The sequence below is a fragment of the Triticum aestivum genome, chromosome 6B (assembly GCF_018294505.1).
Source record: "Triticum aestivum cultivar Chinese Spring chromosome 6B, IWGSC CS RefSeq v2.1, whole genome shotgun sequence".
NCBI lineage: Eukaryota > Viridiplantae > Streptophyta > Magnoliopsida > Poales > Poaceae > Triticum > Triticum aestivum.
This window is the reverse complement of record NC_057810.1, coordinates 346,239,946-346,254,305: the sequence shown is the minus strand read 5'-3', so window position 1 is coordinate 346,254,305 and position 14,360 is coordinate 346,239,946. Positions and strand designations below refer to the sequence as shown.

Here is a 14,360-nt window from a genome sequence, read left to right as displayed (position 1 = left end):
ATAAGCGGCATATGCCAAATGGAGTGAGTTCATCGAGTCTTCTCCTTATGTTATCAAGTATATCAAAGGTAAGGAAAATGTAGTGGCAGATGCTCTTTCCCGCAAATGCTTTGTTATGACCGGCATATTAGGAGCTTAGCCCAGTGGGATGTGACCCAAGTTATCTTATTGTTATTAGGGGCTTAGCCCAATTATCTTATCGTTATTAGGATCGTTCGCTTAGGAGTCAAGTAAACCTCTCTATATAAGGAGAAGAGATGTATCGATCTAATCAAGCAAGAAGCAATCATTATTTGCTCGGCTTCCCGAAGGGAGCCGGGAGACCTAACCCTAGCCCGCCTCTTGCGCCGCCGCCGCCTCTCCCTCTCGCGCACGACGGCGCCTTGCCGCCGGCGACCGCGAGCTTCGCCACGTCCAGCCCCCTCCTTCCCCTACAACCTACGCCCTAGACCCGGTAGGGTCCTAGCTCCTACCAATTTGGTATCAGGTAGCTTGGGTCCGATCATGTCTGCTCCACCACCCACCCCGCCGCTGCCCACCGCGCCGCTATCCACCACCGACACCCTCCACAGTGCTGCTCTCCACCGCGCCGCTAGCGCTTTCCACCGCGCCGATCGACTCCACCGCGGGGGCCTCCACCGGCCAGTCGCCGCCCCTCCCCGCGACGCAAGCCGCCGTCTACTCCCAGGCGGAGATCACCGGCATCCTTAATGACCTCGTCATCGCCGTCCAGGGCATCCACCTCTACCTCGCCGAGCCTTACGGGCAGCCGCCGCCCTGCCGCCGGCCGCCACGACCGGTCCGTCCGCGCTGCCCTGGTACGCGGCCCCCACCGGGCCGATCGGGCCTCTACACCACCACTGGCCCGGTCAGCCGCCGCCCGTCGTCGCCCCCCACTGGCCACAGTGGCCGGCCCCAGCGATCGCCGCGCCCCCGACGCCTCCCGGGTCCGGGCAGCCGCAACTCCAGCTGTCGGGCCCATCGACGGCCGCTGCCGTGCCTCCCTGGCCACAGTGGCCGGCCCCGACCCTCGCTGCACCGACCACACCACCCGGGTCCGTGGCGCCGCAGCCACAGCTGCCGGCCCCGCCACCGCCCAGCACGGGGCCCGGGTCACCCACGCAGACCGGCGTCCCGATCCAGCACGTGCGCTTCCCACCGTCGCCGTCCCCCATACCGGCTTGGTTAACCGGATCATCGCCGCCACCCGTCTACACGTCGACGGGAGAACCGCCAGCACCCACTCTTCAGTTTGGCGACCCCTTCGACTCGGCGGGGCACTTCTCGGGCCGCGGTCATGCTGACCAGGCGCCCCACTCCTCGCTGCTTCGCACCTCCGAGCCAGTCGGCCACGGCGCTCCGACTTAGACATCGCCGCAGTTTGCCAAACTGGACTTCGCCACCTATGACGGCACGGAGGACCCCCTCAACTGGCTCAACCCGTGCGAGCAGTTCTTTCGCGGGCAACGCACCCTCGCCTCGGAGCGTACTTGGCTCGCCTCCTACCACCTCCACGGCGCAGCACAGACCTGGTACTACGCCCTCGAGCAGGACGAGGGCAGCATGCCCCCTTGGGAGCGCTTCCGCAAGCTCTGCCTCCTTCGTTTTGGGCCACCGATCCGCGGGAGCCGCCTGGCAGAGCGAGGCCGCCTTCCCTTCACCTCCACGGTTCAAGACTTCGCCGACCGTTTCCAGGCCCTGGCATGCCACGCGTCGGGCGTGACGGCGCAGCAGCAGGCCGACCTCTTCGTTGGTGGACTTCCGGATCACATACGCATGGACGTGGAGCTTCGGGGACCCCAGGATCTCCAGACGGCCATGTACTATGCCCGCGCGTTCGAGCGCCGCGCGGTGGCCATCCAGCAGGCATCATTGTCCCGAGCCGCTGGGCCGCTACCCTGGCCGGAGGTTCCCGCGCAGGGTTGGCCTGCTCAGGCTTCCGCGGCACCCCACGCTGCGACCGCGGCGCGCCCGTTCCACCGGCTCACCTCGGCCGAGCTACTCGAGCGTCGCCGCCAAGGGTTGTGCTTCAACTGCGACGAGCCCTACACGCCTGGCCACGTCTGCCCGCGACTCTTCTACCTGGAGGCTGCAAACTACATTCCGGAGGACGCCGTCGCCGCCGACCTGGCCTCCCCAGCTGTCGCGAAGGTGTTTGACGCTGGTTGATCACCTCGAGGAGTTCAACAAGCGCTTCCCCACCTTACAGCTTGAGGACGAGCTGTTTGTGCAGGCGGGGAGAAGTGTTATGACCGGCATATTAGGGGCTTAGCCCAGTGGGTTGTGACCCAAGTTATCTTATTGTTATTAGGGGCTTAGCCCAATTATCTTATCGTTATTAGGACCGTTTGCTTAGGAGTCAAGTAAACCTCTCTATATAAGGAGAGGAGATGTATCAATCTAATCAAGCAAGAAGCAATCATTATTTGCTCGACTTCCCGAAGGGAGACGGGAGACCTAACCCTAGCCGCCTCTTGCGCCTCCGCCGCCTCTCCCTCTCGCGCACGACGGCGCCTTGCCGCCGGCGACCGCGAGCTTCGCCACGTCCAGCCCCCTCCTTCCCCTACAACCTACGCCCTAGACCCGGTAGGGTCCTAGCTCCTACCATGCTTGCTAGTAACTCGACTTGAATTGGAAGTTATTGGATTTGAGCACATTAAAGACTTGTATGCGCATGATGTTTCATTTTCAATTCCTTATGCCAAATGGCTATCTTATGCGGACTAACAAACTATGTATACCCGATTCTTCTCTTCGTTTGTTGCTTTTGCAGGAGGCTCGCGGTGGAGAACTTATGGGACACTTCGGTCGTACAAGACCTTCGCCACGCTCACCAAGAACTACTTTTGGCCAAAGATGTTTTGCGACGTCTCACGGTACACTAACCGATGCTCTACATGCCGCAAAGCTAAGTCTAAAGCTCAATCCCATGGCCTTTATATGCCACTTCCTATTCCGTACCAATCATGGAAGATATTAGTATGGATTTTGTGCTTGCTTTGCCACGAACTCAAAACGGCAAGGATTTGGTATTTGTCGTTATGGACCTTTTTTTTAAATGGCGCATTTCACTCCATGCAACAAGGTAGACGATGTTTCACATGTTGCAAACCTCTTTTGTAGGGAAATCTTGCGATTACATGGAGTGCCTAAGACTTGTGTCGGACCGCGACGTCAAGTTCCTTAGCTACTTTTGGAAGACGCTTTGCGCCAAGTTCGGAATCAAGCTACTATTCTCATCGTCATATCATCCACAAACCGATGGCCAAACGAAGGTCACCAACCGGACGCTATCTACTCTCCTCAGCGTGTTGATCAAGAAGAACATCAAGGAGTGGGAAGAATGCTTGCCCATCGCCGAGTACGCCTACAATTGAGCAAGACATTCTATTACCGGCAAATCCCCTTCGAGGTCGTCTACGACTTCAACCCGTTGTACCCATTGGACACTCTACCGCTACCACTATAAGACCATCTCTAGCAGACCTCGTATAATGCCCCGACCCGCAAAATAACCGCCAAAATACGGGTCCGCGCGAAAAAAGTTGCCCGATCAAACCCCGTATCGGGCCGCGACCTTTTTACGGGCACGGCAAAAGTTCGCCCTCAACCTCACAAGGTGGGAGGCCGACCCGAGCTCGCCCCCTATCCGCAACGAGATTTGGCGCGAGGAAAATTTCCGGCCAGCCGTTCCCCGTCACCGTGGATGTCGCGCACACGCAATCCTTTCCGATAGATCTCATCGCCGGCCATGTCGCCCCCGTTGTCGCTCAAGGCACCACCGCGCCTGTCCGCAAGCGACAGGGCAACATCGTCGTGCAGGGCGGAAATCCGTCTGGCCCCGCCGGGAAGGCACGCGCGCCCGGTGCCGCCGCCACTGAGCGATCTGCCCCGCCGCCGCCACTGAGCGATCTGCCCCGCCGCCGCTGGAGAAGAAGGGCAAGGTTTCGGGCATGAAGCGCAAGAAGGCTCCTACAAAAAGGCCGGCGACTTCATCCTCTCCCTCCGCCCCGGCAAGAGGTATCCCGACAATGCCTTTCAATGGTGCTGCTTCCACCAAGCGAGGTGTTCGACGAAATGGCCGGAAGGTATGCTTCTTCGATTTCTTCTACTTGCTTCGCTTTTCGCCATTGCGGTAGCTCATGACCTGATGACACTCACTATGGCGCCGGTTCGAACGATGCCACTGCCGAGTTCGTCAACTTGTTGGACACCAACACCGTCGACATCGACCAAGCCCCGATCGCTGATTTCGATTACAATGAAATGGATGGTGGCGTGGATGGTCACGGTGGTGAAGATGAGGAGGAGATAGACGAGGGGGTGTATGACCAAGCGCAAGCAAAAAAGGCACGAGAACAAAGAACTACACGCTGTTCGAAGACCAAATCTTGATCAAGGCTTGGAGTGCGGTGTCTCTTGATGCGTGCACCGGCACATCTCAACCCGCCAAGAGGTATTGGCAAAGGATAGAAGATCAATACTTCTGCATGATGGCAAGGTATCCCAATAGGACTCCACGCACCTTTCGATCACTCCAAGGTCATTGGGACCTTCAAGCCGATTTGTAGCCGTTGGGCTGCTTGCTTGGAACAAGTTCGCAATGCACCTCCAAGTGGAATCGTGGAATCCAACTATGTGAGTTCGTTTTCACGTCCCAAGTTGTGCAGATCATTTGTAGCATTTGAAGTGATTGCATCATTTGACATTGTTTTAATTTTGTAGGACAAAATTGCCCAACAAAGATGCAAAGACATGGAAGCTTCCGAAGGCAAATTATTTAAACTAGAGCATTGTTGGGAATTGCTAAAAGAGTGTGAGAAGTGGAAGATGATTGAGAAAGAATCCCCACCAAAGAGAGGTTCACTTACGAAGATGGATGATGATGAAGATGATGATGGCCCAGAAACTTGAACAAGCCCGATGGAGAGAAGAAGACAAGGGAGAAGATCAAGAGGGAACACGAGGCATCGAGCTTGCGGGACAAGATAGATGCCATGGTGCAATCAAACGAGTTGATGTTCGCGAAGACATTGGAGGCAAAGAAAGAGTTGGCCGAGAAGAAGGCACGAGAGAAGCAAGAGAAGTGGCAATTGCTCAAGGATGAGGGGTTGCGCAAGGCGGCCATTGAGGAAAGAAGAGTCTTTGCCGATGAGACCAAAGCCATGGCCAAGCTTCTTGCCAAGGAGAACAGGATCATGACATTGAACCGCGATGACATGGACGACATCACCAAAGAATGGCATGATATGGCAAGGAGAGACATCTTGAAGAGGAGGATGCTAGCGGCGGCCGATGGGTGTTTCGGTGCCGGTGATGTTTTCCCATCAAGAGTTGGAACCAGTGTCGCGGATGCTTTCAATGCGGTCGGCGATGCTTTCGGTGCCGGAGTTGGAACAAGTGCCTGTGATGGACTCAAAGGCGGCGATGGCATCGATGGCGGTGGTGCGGAGTGAAGATCATGACGATGGGCGAAAAGCAACCAAGATGATGATGGACGTGGTCGTTGCTTTTGCATAAGTCCTTCGTTTGTCGTAGAAAACTATGCTTTTATTTGGGCGCGAACTATGTTTTATTCTTTGAATTTAAACTCAATCGTCGGAATCGATGTCAAATTGGCTAATCTGGGGGTTTCGGTTCTGTTTTACGGGTCGGCTACGCGGGGTTTGCTCAGCCGCAGCCCTCGTCAGCCCGCAAACCCGTATTTTCACGAACTGTAAACGATTTTTGCGGGTCGGCGTTTTACGGGGTCTACTAGAGATGCTATAAGAGCGCATCAACATGAACGCGCGTGCACAAGCAAGTTACCTCAAGAGGGTGCATGAATATACACGACGCACGATCGAGAACCAAGTGCACCGCCTCGCTACCAAGCTCAACATCAACAAGCACCCCATGGTGTTCACCCGCAAAGATGTTCTGTGGCTACACCTACGCAAAACCGTTTCCCCAATGAGCGCAAGTCCAAGCTACTACCTAGAACCGATGCACCATTCAAGGTGCTCGCACGCTACAACAATAATGCCTACAAAGTACAACATGGGCGACATCTTCAACATCAAGGATCTATCTCCTTTCCATGGCAATGAGGATTTCGATCTGAGGACGAATCTTCCCGAGGGCAGGGGGAGGGGGGATGATGCGGAGCATCCTGCGGTCATCCCCATGGACCTATCTTCGTCTCCCTGAGTGCAAATTGGACCGATGACACAAGCACATACAATAGTTATCGAGACCGAGGTGACATCTCTCCTTAATGAGCTTCTGTATGACCCACGTGAGACATGGCTACTATCCCAAGTCGGAATGCTATGTGTGCTTAGGTACGAGGAAGACCACCCCTAAGATGCTCGGAATGAAGACCAAGTCCCAAGTACACGGATGATAAAGCACAATGAAGGAGACCGTTGAAGTCTATGGCTGCCAGACATTCGGCCCCTGGCCCGGATATCCGGTGCCCCCAGTCCAGCAGCAGCCGCTGCGAAGCCCTAGGACTCGGACATCCGGCCCGACTGCCCCAGACATCCGGCCCCCGCCCGAAAATCTGGCCCGAGCACACCCGAGAGCGACTCTTTCCCCCTCTCATCCCGTGGAACACTGTATATGGACCCTCTCCTCCTAGCTAGGGTTAGCAAAGGTTTAGCTCATTTCAAATTGAGTTTTGCTCATCCACTTACCACTCCCGTGGAGTTCCAAGGCCTCTATGTGAAATGTGTTGGGTTCTACGGTAGGGGCATCGGCTGCAATATAAAAAAATTCTACATGCAGATCAACCAAGAACATGCTACGGGAGATGGATCACTGATCGTTACCACTAGATGTGCAGTGCCGTGCAGCGGAAGTAAAGTTGCGGCAGCGCGTCTCCGGAGTCGTCTCCTCCTCGTCGATCTCCCACGTAGCCGATCAGATCCCACGAACAGGTTCACCGGAGCAGCGCAAGTGCACCGCATCTAACAGTATCCACGTGTGCAAGAGAAACGTCATGCGGCGGACTACTAGGTCCGATCACACAACCTGCGGCGAGTGAAGGTGGCTAGTTGCAACACTTGCAAAGCCCTAATGACGGTGCCAAAGCGATCAACTCGAATGAGTGTGCCGCACCCCCACTATATATAGGCATCCGTCGCGGGCTCAACACTTGGGCCTCACACGGATCCTAAAGCCCAAAGTCTGTTCGGCCTGGATCCGAGTCCGAGTAGGATCACATCTGACTCGTGGAGTCGGTTCCGGACTCACGGGTTCCTTCCCTTAAGCGTGTGACCCCTTAGGTTCAAGTCGGCTTGGTCACAAGTCGTATGACTTCCGACCTGCTCGACTGGTAGCAGCCTCTAGCAAGGCGTGCGAGCCACCAAGTAGACAATGAAGTCGATTGGCGAACCTGCACAACATGTCACACTTTTGTTCCCTTTCCCACACGATACATGTTGCCGGGCTCAAGGCAAGTGTGCCATTCTTGTGCTAGCCTGACCTCTTTCGCATTCCAGTGATGCCGGCCACAAACCGGATTATCTCATAATCCTTGTCGCATGGCCATGCTTATCTTGATCAGATCACACGAGGGACCCAGAGTATATCTCTCCTGATCGGAGGAGCAAATCCCATCTTGCTCGACCATGTCTCGCAGCATGGGTCTGGACAAACCCAAAACCTACCTTTATAACTACTCGGTCACGGACTAGAGTTTGGTCGGCCCAAAGCAAGTTTGTGACCATCCCAAGTACATGCGGCAGCTCAGGTCTTAGGACATAGAACGTTGTACTAGAGACTCACAGATGACCTATCGCTGCGTCTCATAGTTGGGTTTTTCCGACTCAGACCTTATCTGGTCATTCCAAGTCCATATTATTCGGCTAGAATCCAATGCTCCATGGCTAGTGAGACCAAGCCATCCACCGTGTTATATGCTAGTCTAGTTGGTTGCGCATCCACACAGCCCTTTCGACTAGGGACCTTTTAGGACGGTCATCATACAATGCATAGTCCCACAAACAAGTCACGTATTTGCTGATACACATCATTGATAATGTCCAAGGACAATCTTTATTCATAAACACATAGGAAATATCATCCTACATGATTGCCGCTAGGGCATATCTCCAACAAGATTATCCCATGAGTGGATTCAAGACCCCCTTCTTGGGGAAGATCCTTTTGGATTCATGACCTCTCTCCTTCAACGATTGGGATGAACTAGTTCCTCTTACCCTCGTGTGTTGGATTTGGTCCTTTGTATCCCTCTATGTGTATGCGGATTTAGCATATGTGTGATTGGATCTTGTCTATTTGAGTGATAATCTTGTATTCTTCTCTTGATTTGCTTTCTTTCCCCACTCCAAGTGTGAAAAGATCATTAACTTAGGGTTCCACTCTACATTACCCGGACAAGTCCATGGACTATCCGATGCCAATGCTTGCGTCGGCTAAAGCTCCAGGCCGAGATTGTCCAGGCTATACTGAACAGGATAGGCCATACCCAACCGGATTGTTTGGTCGCCTGCCTGCATGCAGTTCTGGGTCAAAGGCCCGTGTATCCCTTCCCGCACTTACCCCTTTGTTGGCTAGACTCTATATACTCCTCCCCTCCTAGATTTGTGGTTAGGTAAGAATAGATCTCATTGATAGAGCTTAGCTCATCTTCCTCCCTATAACAACCCAGGAAGATCGAGGATCAAAACCAGAGACGGGGATGAGAGATCGGAGCCTTGTTGGTTTCCTTGCAAAAGAAGAAGGTGCGATACAGAGAGATACAGGTGAGAGCATGGAGAGATAGGTGAGTTTCAGAGAGCTCATACAACACGCATGCCCTCTCGCTGTCTCCACTAGGCTAAATACATCCACTCACGCCCTGGCCCGTGGGTCCATGCTTACAAGGCTCGATGGCCCACGCGTCTTCCTTGTCCACTGCATCTTCAGAGAGATGCAGGTGTGACATGCCCCTCTTCTTCAGAAAGAGCCCCGTCTTCAGAAGGCGCGTCATCTTCAGGTTGGCCTGTGTCCTGGCCAGCCGGTGCATTATGCCAGATTCCTGAAGGTGGGAAGCGGAGGCGGAGAGTATCGTAATCTTCCCATGTAGTGCTCGTCGGCGAAGATGACCAACGAATCAGCAGCTGGACGATGGAGTGGTTGCCGTGCTTGACCAGCCGCCGTTCGAGAATTTCCTCTGGCTCGATGTCGCTTGCCGCCAAATCCGGGGGTTGAGGCAGCTCGGCGAACACGGGCGTGTAGTTGGGAGTGTAGGGCTTCAACTGGGAGACGTGGAAGACGTCGTGGATGCGGCTGTCCACGGGCAACTCCAGCTTGTACGCGAGCTTGCCGATGCGCTCGATGATCTTGAACGGTCCGTAGAACTTGAATGCCAATTTGGCACACGGCCGGTTGACGACAGTTGATTGCGCGTACGGCTGGAGCTTGAGCATCACGGAATCCCCCACCTCGAAGCAGCGCTCGGTCCGGTTGCGGTCGGCTTGTTTCTTGAATCGGCGCTGTGCACGAAGAACTTGCGAGCGGAGACGAGCAGTGTGCTCCCCCCAGTCCCAATGCTCGGAGTCGAGGACCGGGGCAACCTTGTCGTCCCAGAGAGCCATGCCGCCCAGATTGGGCTCGACCCCATAGAGAGCTTTGAATGGAGTACAATTGATGGATGAGTGAAACGAGGAGTTATACCAGAATTCCGCCGTCAGCAGCCAGCGACGCCAGCGGCGAGGAGCGTCATGGATGGCGCATCGAAGGTACATCTCCATGCATTGGTTGACACGCTCGCTCTGGCCGTCCGTCTGGAGGTGGTACGCCGTTGAATACAGCAATTTGGTGCCCGCCGTGGTGAACAGCTCCCGCCAAAGCGCGCTTGTGAAGACTCGATCGCGGTCGGAGACGATGGAGTTTGGGATACCATGCAGCTTGACCACATTGTCCCAGAAGACACGAGCCACCTGCGCGGCGTTAAACGGGTGACGAAGAGGAATGAAGTGAGCAAATTTTGTCAGCCTGTCAACCACCACCATGATTGCATCATGGCCCTCGGACTTCGGCAGCCCTTCGACGAAGTCCATAGTGAGCTCTTGCCATGGCACCGTAGGAACAGGTAAGGGCGCCAGCAGCCCGGCTGGTCGACGATGCTCATGTTTAGCCTGTTGACAGACGAGGCATTGCTTGACGTAATCCTCCACATCACGCTTCATGCAGGGCCAGAGGAATCGCTTTTTTAGGCGCTGGTAAGTGGTTGTGTTCCCTGAATGCCCACCCACCGCGCTGTCATGCAAGGCGCTGATTAACTTGGTGCGGAGAGCCGTATTGCTGCCAATCCAGAGCCTATCTTGGCGACGGATCAAGCCCTTGTATAGTTCAAATCCTTCCTCATCTGGGCTGTGAACGGCCAAACGTGTCAGCTTCTCTTGTGCATCAGCATCGGTTGCATACGAGTTTGCCACTTCCTGAACCCAGGTTGGCTGGCAGAGAGATAGCGCTGCAATGTCGAGCGCGGCTCCCACCCTGGAGAGGGCATCTACGGCCCCATTGTCCATGCCGCGCCGGTACTGAAATTTGAACTGTAGGCCGACCAGTTTTGACATAGCTTTTCGTTGCAGATCAGTTTCAAGCTGTTGTTCGCCAAGGTTGCAGAGACTTTTGTTGTCTGTGACAATGGTGAACTGACCTCGCTGCAAGTATGCTCGCCACTTGTCCACGGCCATCATCACTGCCAAAAACTCCTTTTCATAAGCTGACAACTTCTGATTGCGCACCCCCAAGGCTTTGCTGAAGTATGCCACAGGGTGGCCTTCCTGGACGAGCACTGCGCCGACGCCGGTGTCACATGCGTCAGTCTCAATACTGAACGGCTTGGCAAAATCCGGCAGTGAGAGCACTGGGGCGCTGGCCATGGTGCGCTTGAGGAGGTCAAATGCGGTCTGAGCCTGGGCTGTCCACTCGAAGCCCTTCTTGGTGAGTAGATTGGTCAGTGGCTTGGCGATGATGCCATAGCGGGCGACGAATTTTCTGTAATAGCCGGTGAGGCCCAGAAAACCCCGCAGCTCGGTTGGTGTGGACGGCGTTGGCCAGTTGAGCATGGCCTGGGTCTTCTCCGCGTCCATGGCGACACCCTCGCGCGAGATGATGTGGCCCAAGTAGCTGATGCTCTCCTAAGCGAATGAACACTTTGACATCTTTGCATAGAGCTCATGTTGGCGAAGAAGGTCGAACACCAGCTTGAGATGCTCCTCGTGCTCCTGTAATGTCTCACTAAACACCAAGATGTCATCCAGAAATATGATCACAAATTTGCGTACGTACTTGGCGAAGATCTGGTTCATGAGGCACTGGAATGTTGCCGGTGCATTCGTCAGGCCAAATGGCATGACGCGGAAGTGAAAGTGCCCGTGATGGGTTTTGAAAGCCGTCTTCTCCTCATCACCTTCCCGCATCCGGATTTGATGGTAACCCGCTCGTAAATCAAGCTTGGAGAAATAGGTTGCACCAGCGAGCTCATCAAGCAACTCATCGACGATCGGCAGGGGAAAACGGTTCTTCACGGTGATATCATTCAGGCGACGATAATCAACACAGAATCGCCAGGAGCCGTCCTTCTTAACCAGCAGGACTGGGGCTGCGTAGGGGCTCATGCTGTGTGCGATCACCCCCGCGTCGAGCATTTCTTGTACCTGGCGCTCAATTTCATCCTTCTGCAAAGGGGAGTACCGATAGGGTCGAGCATTGGTGGGTTGCGTGTCATCCACCAGAGTAATGGCGTGATCATATTGTCGATGTGGTGGCAGTTTCTTTGGATCTCCAAACACATCACTGTAATCAGAAATGACTGCTTGAATGCCCGCCGGCAACTTGTCGGTCCTCTCGCGGGATGGTACTGGTAGTCTGTCAACAAGAGCCATGTACCAAATTTCATTGCCAGCGTGCCACTTCTGAAATTGGTCAGGCTCGAGCATCTCCAAGGACTGGGTTTCCTGCTGTCGAACACCTTGCAACGTGACTGTGGCGCCTTCGTGCTCAAAAGTGAGTGTCTTTTCCAGCCAGTGGCAGTTCATAGGACTGAATTGTTCCAGCCAATCCATGCCTAGCACTCCATCGTATGCACCCAGCGGTAACTGGCGCATGTCCGTCGTGAACGTATGCCCTTGCAACCACCACTTGACGCCGGGAAAGAGCTTGTCACAAGTTAGCCGCTCGTCATTGGCCACTCGGACCTCCACTGGTGGTAGTGGCGTAGTTGTTGCAGCAATACGCTCAGCAAACGTCGACAATATGAAGCTGTGCGTGCTTCCGGAATCAACCAACAGAAGCATAACCTGGTTGCCCACCAAGGCGCGGAGCCGGATGGTGCGCGGCGTCTCACCATCGGAAACAGCATGCGTCGAGATGACACAACACTCTGGATTGGCTGCTCCTGGTGCGGGCTCATCGAGCAGTTCCATCGCATGAATAGCTTCATCCGTGAGCACTTCCCCATGATCACCCACCTGAATTGTGAGCAACTGTGTTGTCTGTTTACAGCGATGCTCCCGTGAGTATCTGTCGCCGCATTTGAAACACAGACCATGGGCGCGGCGACGGTCGCGCAGTTGCCGCTCGCGCGCGAAGTTGTCAACGGCAGCTGCTGGAACTGCTCCCACCGGGCGAGGTGCCCCGGGAGGACGAGCTGGAATCGCCAAAGGTGGTGGTGGTGGCCACCCTGCCGGAATGAGGCGTGCGCGTGGTCGATGTTGGTCTGCTTCCTCCTCCTGGATGCGCGCGAGCACCGATGCGCGAGTGATGCTGGAAGGGGACTGGAGGCGAGCTGCTGCCCTGAGATCATCACGGAGGCCAAGGAGGAACTGAGTGACGAAGAATTTGGTACTGAGGGACGCGTCGAACGCCAGCAGATGGTACATGTGTGTCTCAAACGCCAGACGGTATTCAGCCACGGTTCCAATCTGACGAAGCTGCAGCAGCTTGTGCATTTCGAGCTCAAATTCATCCGGGCCAAACTCCTCCTTGAGCGCACTGCAGAAGGCGTCCGATACCAGTTGTAACAACCCAGGAAGATCGAGGATCAAAACCAGAGAAGGGGATGAGAGATCGGAGCCTTGTTGATTTCCTTACAAAAGAAGAAGGTGCGATACAGAGAGATACAGGTGAGAGCAGAGAGAGGTAGGTGAGTTTCAGAGAGCTCATACAACACGCATGCCCTCTCGCTGTCTCCACTAGGCTAAATACATCCACTCACGCCCTGGCCCGTGGGTCCATGCTTACAAGGCTCGATGGCCCACGCGTCTTCCTTGTCCACTGCATCTTCAGAGAGATGCAGGTGTGACACTCCCCATTGTATTTATGTGTGTAAGGTGTCACCTCGCTTTATGCTTTAAGCGCTTAGGGCATGTACAGTGGATGATAAGGCGGTCTTTTATTATGTATTCCACGTCATTTAGAGAAGAAAATAAAGCATGTTATACAATGGATCATCTCTTAGTGTTATTTGTAGCATTTAATGTTATGAGATCCAAAAATTATGGAACGGTTATAATTAAAACTAGTAAACGTGTGAATAAGATAAGATATCGCATGCAATGGGGACAAGTGTTATACTCCCTCCGTTCAGAATTATAATAAGATGTTCTGACTTTTTCTAAATCGAATGTATGTAGATGCATTTACTGTGTTCGTTCACTCATTTCAGTCCGTATGTAGTCCATATTGAAATATCCGAAACGTCTTATAATTCGGAACAAATCTTTCTTCATAAGAGATCCTTAGCTAAGAGAAGGCAAGACTCTCTTTTTTCTCTCTCTCTCTTCCACGTCACCAATTATCCTACATGGTATAGCTACACCATCAAGAACGCCCTTAAAAGGTGAGGTGGTGCTACAGAACCTTGCCTGGCCTTAAAAACATTGGCTTAAGTTCATCGGCAGTTATCTCAAGCATGTCATGTCCAATAAATAACGAGGTTGAAGGTGTCAGAATGAGAAGAGCGATATAGGGACATGTGGTTAAAGCTTTTTCTTTAATCAAAGCCTGAAATATACGAGAGGGAAGAGGTGGACCTGATCGTCAACTAAAGGATGTCCCTGGAAGCGTAAAAGAACTGGAAGAATAAATGATTCATCATCCTGTATCAAGAGATAGAACGAATAAGATGAGATTCAACTCAATTCATAAATGGGGAAATACCTCACAATAGCAGTATCATCATAATCAATTACTACCTCTTGCTCACAACACATGTCCTTTCAGAATATGCACCAGACAAACATTTCTAGGTTCGAACATCTATAGAGAAATAACTATTATCACCAATAAAATCACTAATATTACTAGATTTCGTCATGAAACGTACTTTCATAATGGATAATCATTATTATGTTCGTCAACAT

At 53.5% G+C, this 14,360-nt stretch overlaps 1 protein-coding gene across 4 annotated transcripts in view; it reads right to left on the bottom strand.

Moving 5' to 3' along the window:
- Nucleotides 1-14,360, bottom strand: part of LOC123137127 (uncharacterized protein At5g03900, chloroplastic) — a 29,414-nt gene that overhangs the window by 12,970 nt on the left and 2,084 nt on the right. For all 4 annotated transcript variants that reach the window (XM_044556729.1, XM_044556730.1, XM_044556731.1 and 1 more), the window contains exon 8: nucleotides 14,031-14,096. In XM_044556729.1, the coding sequence (XP_044412664.1) occupies nucleotides 14,031-14,096 (66 nt within the window). The remainder of the gene's footprint in view (nucleotides 1-14,030; nucleotides 14,097-14,360) is intronic.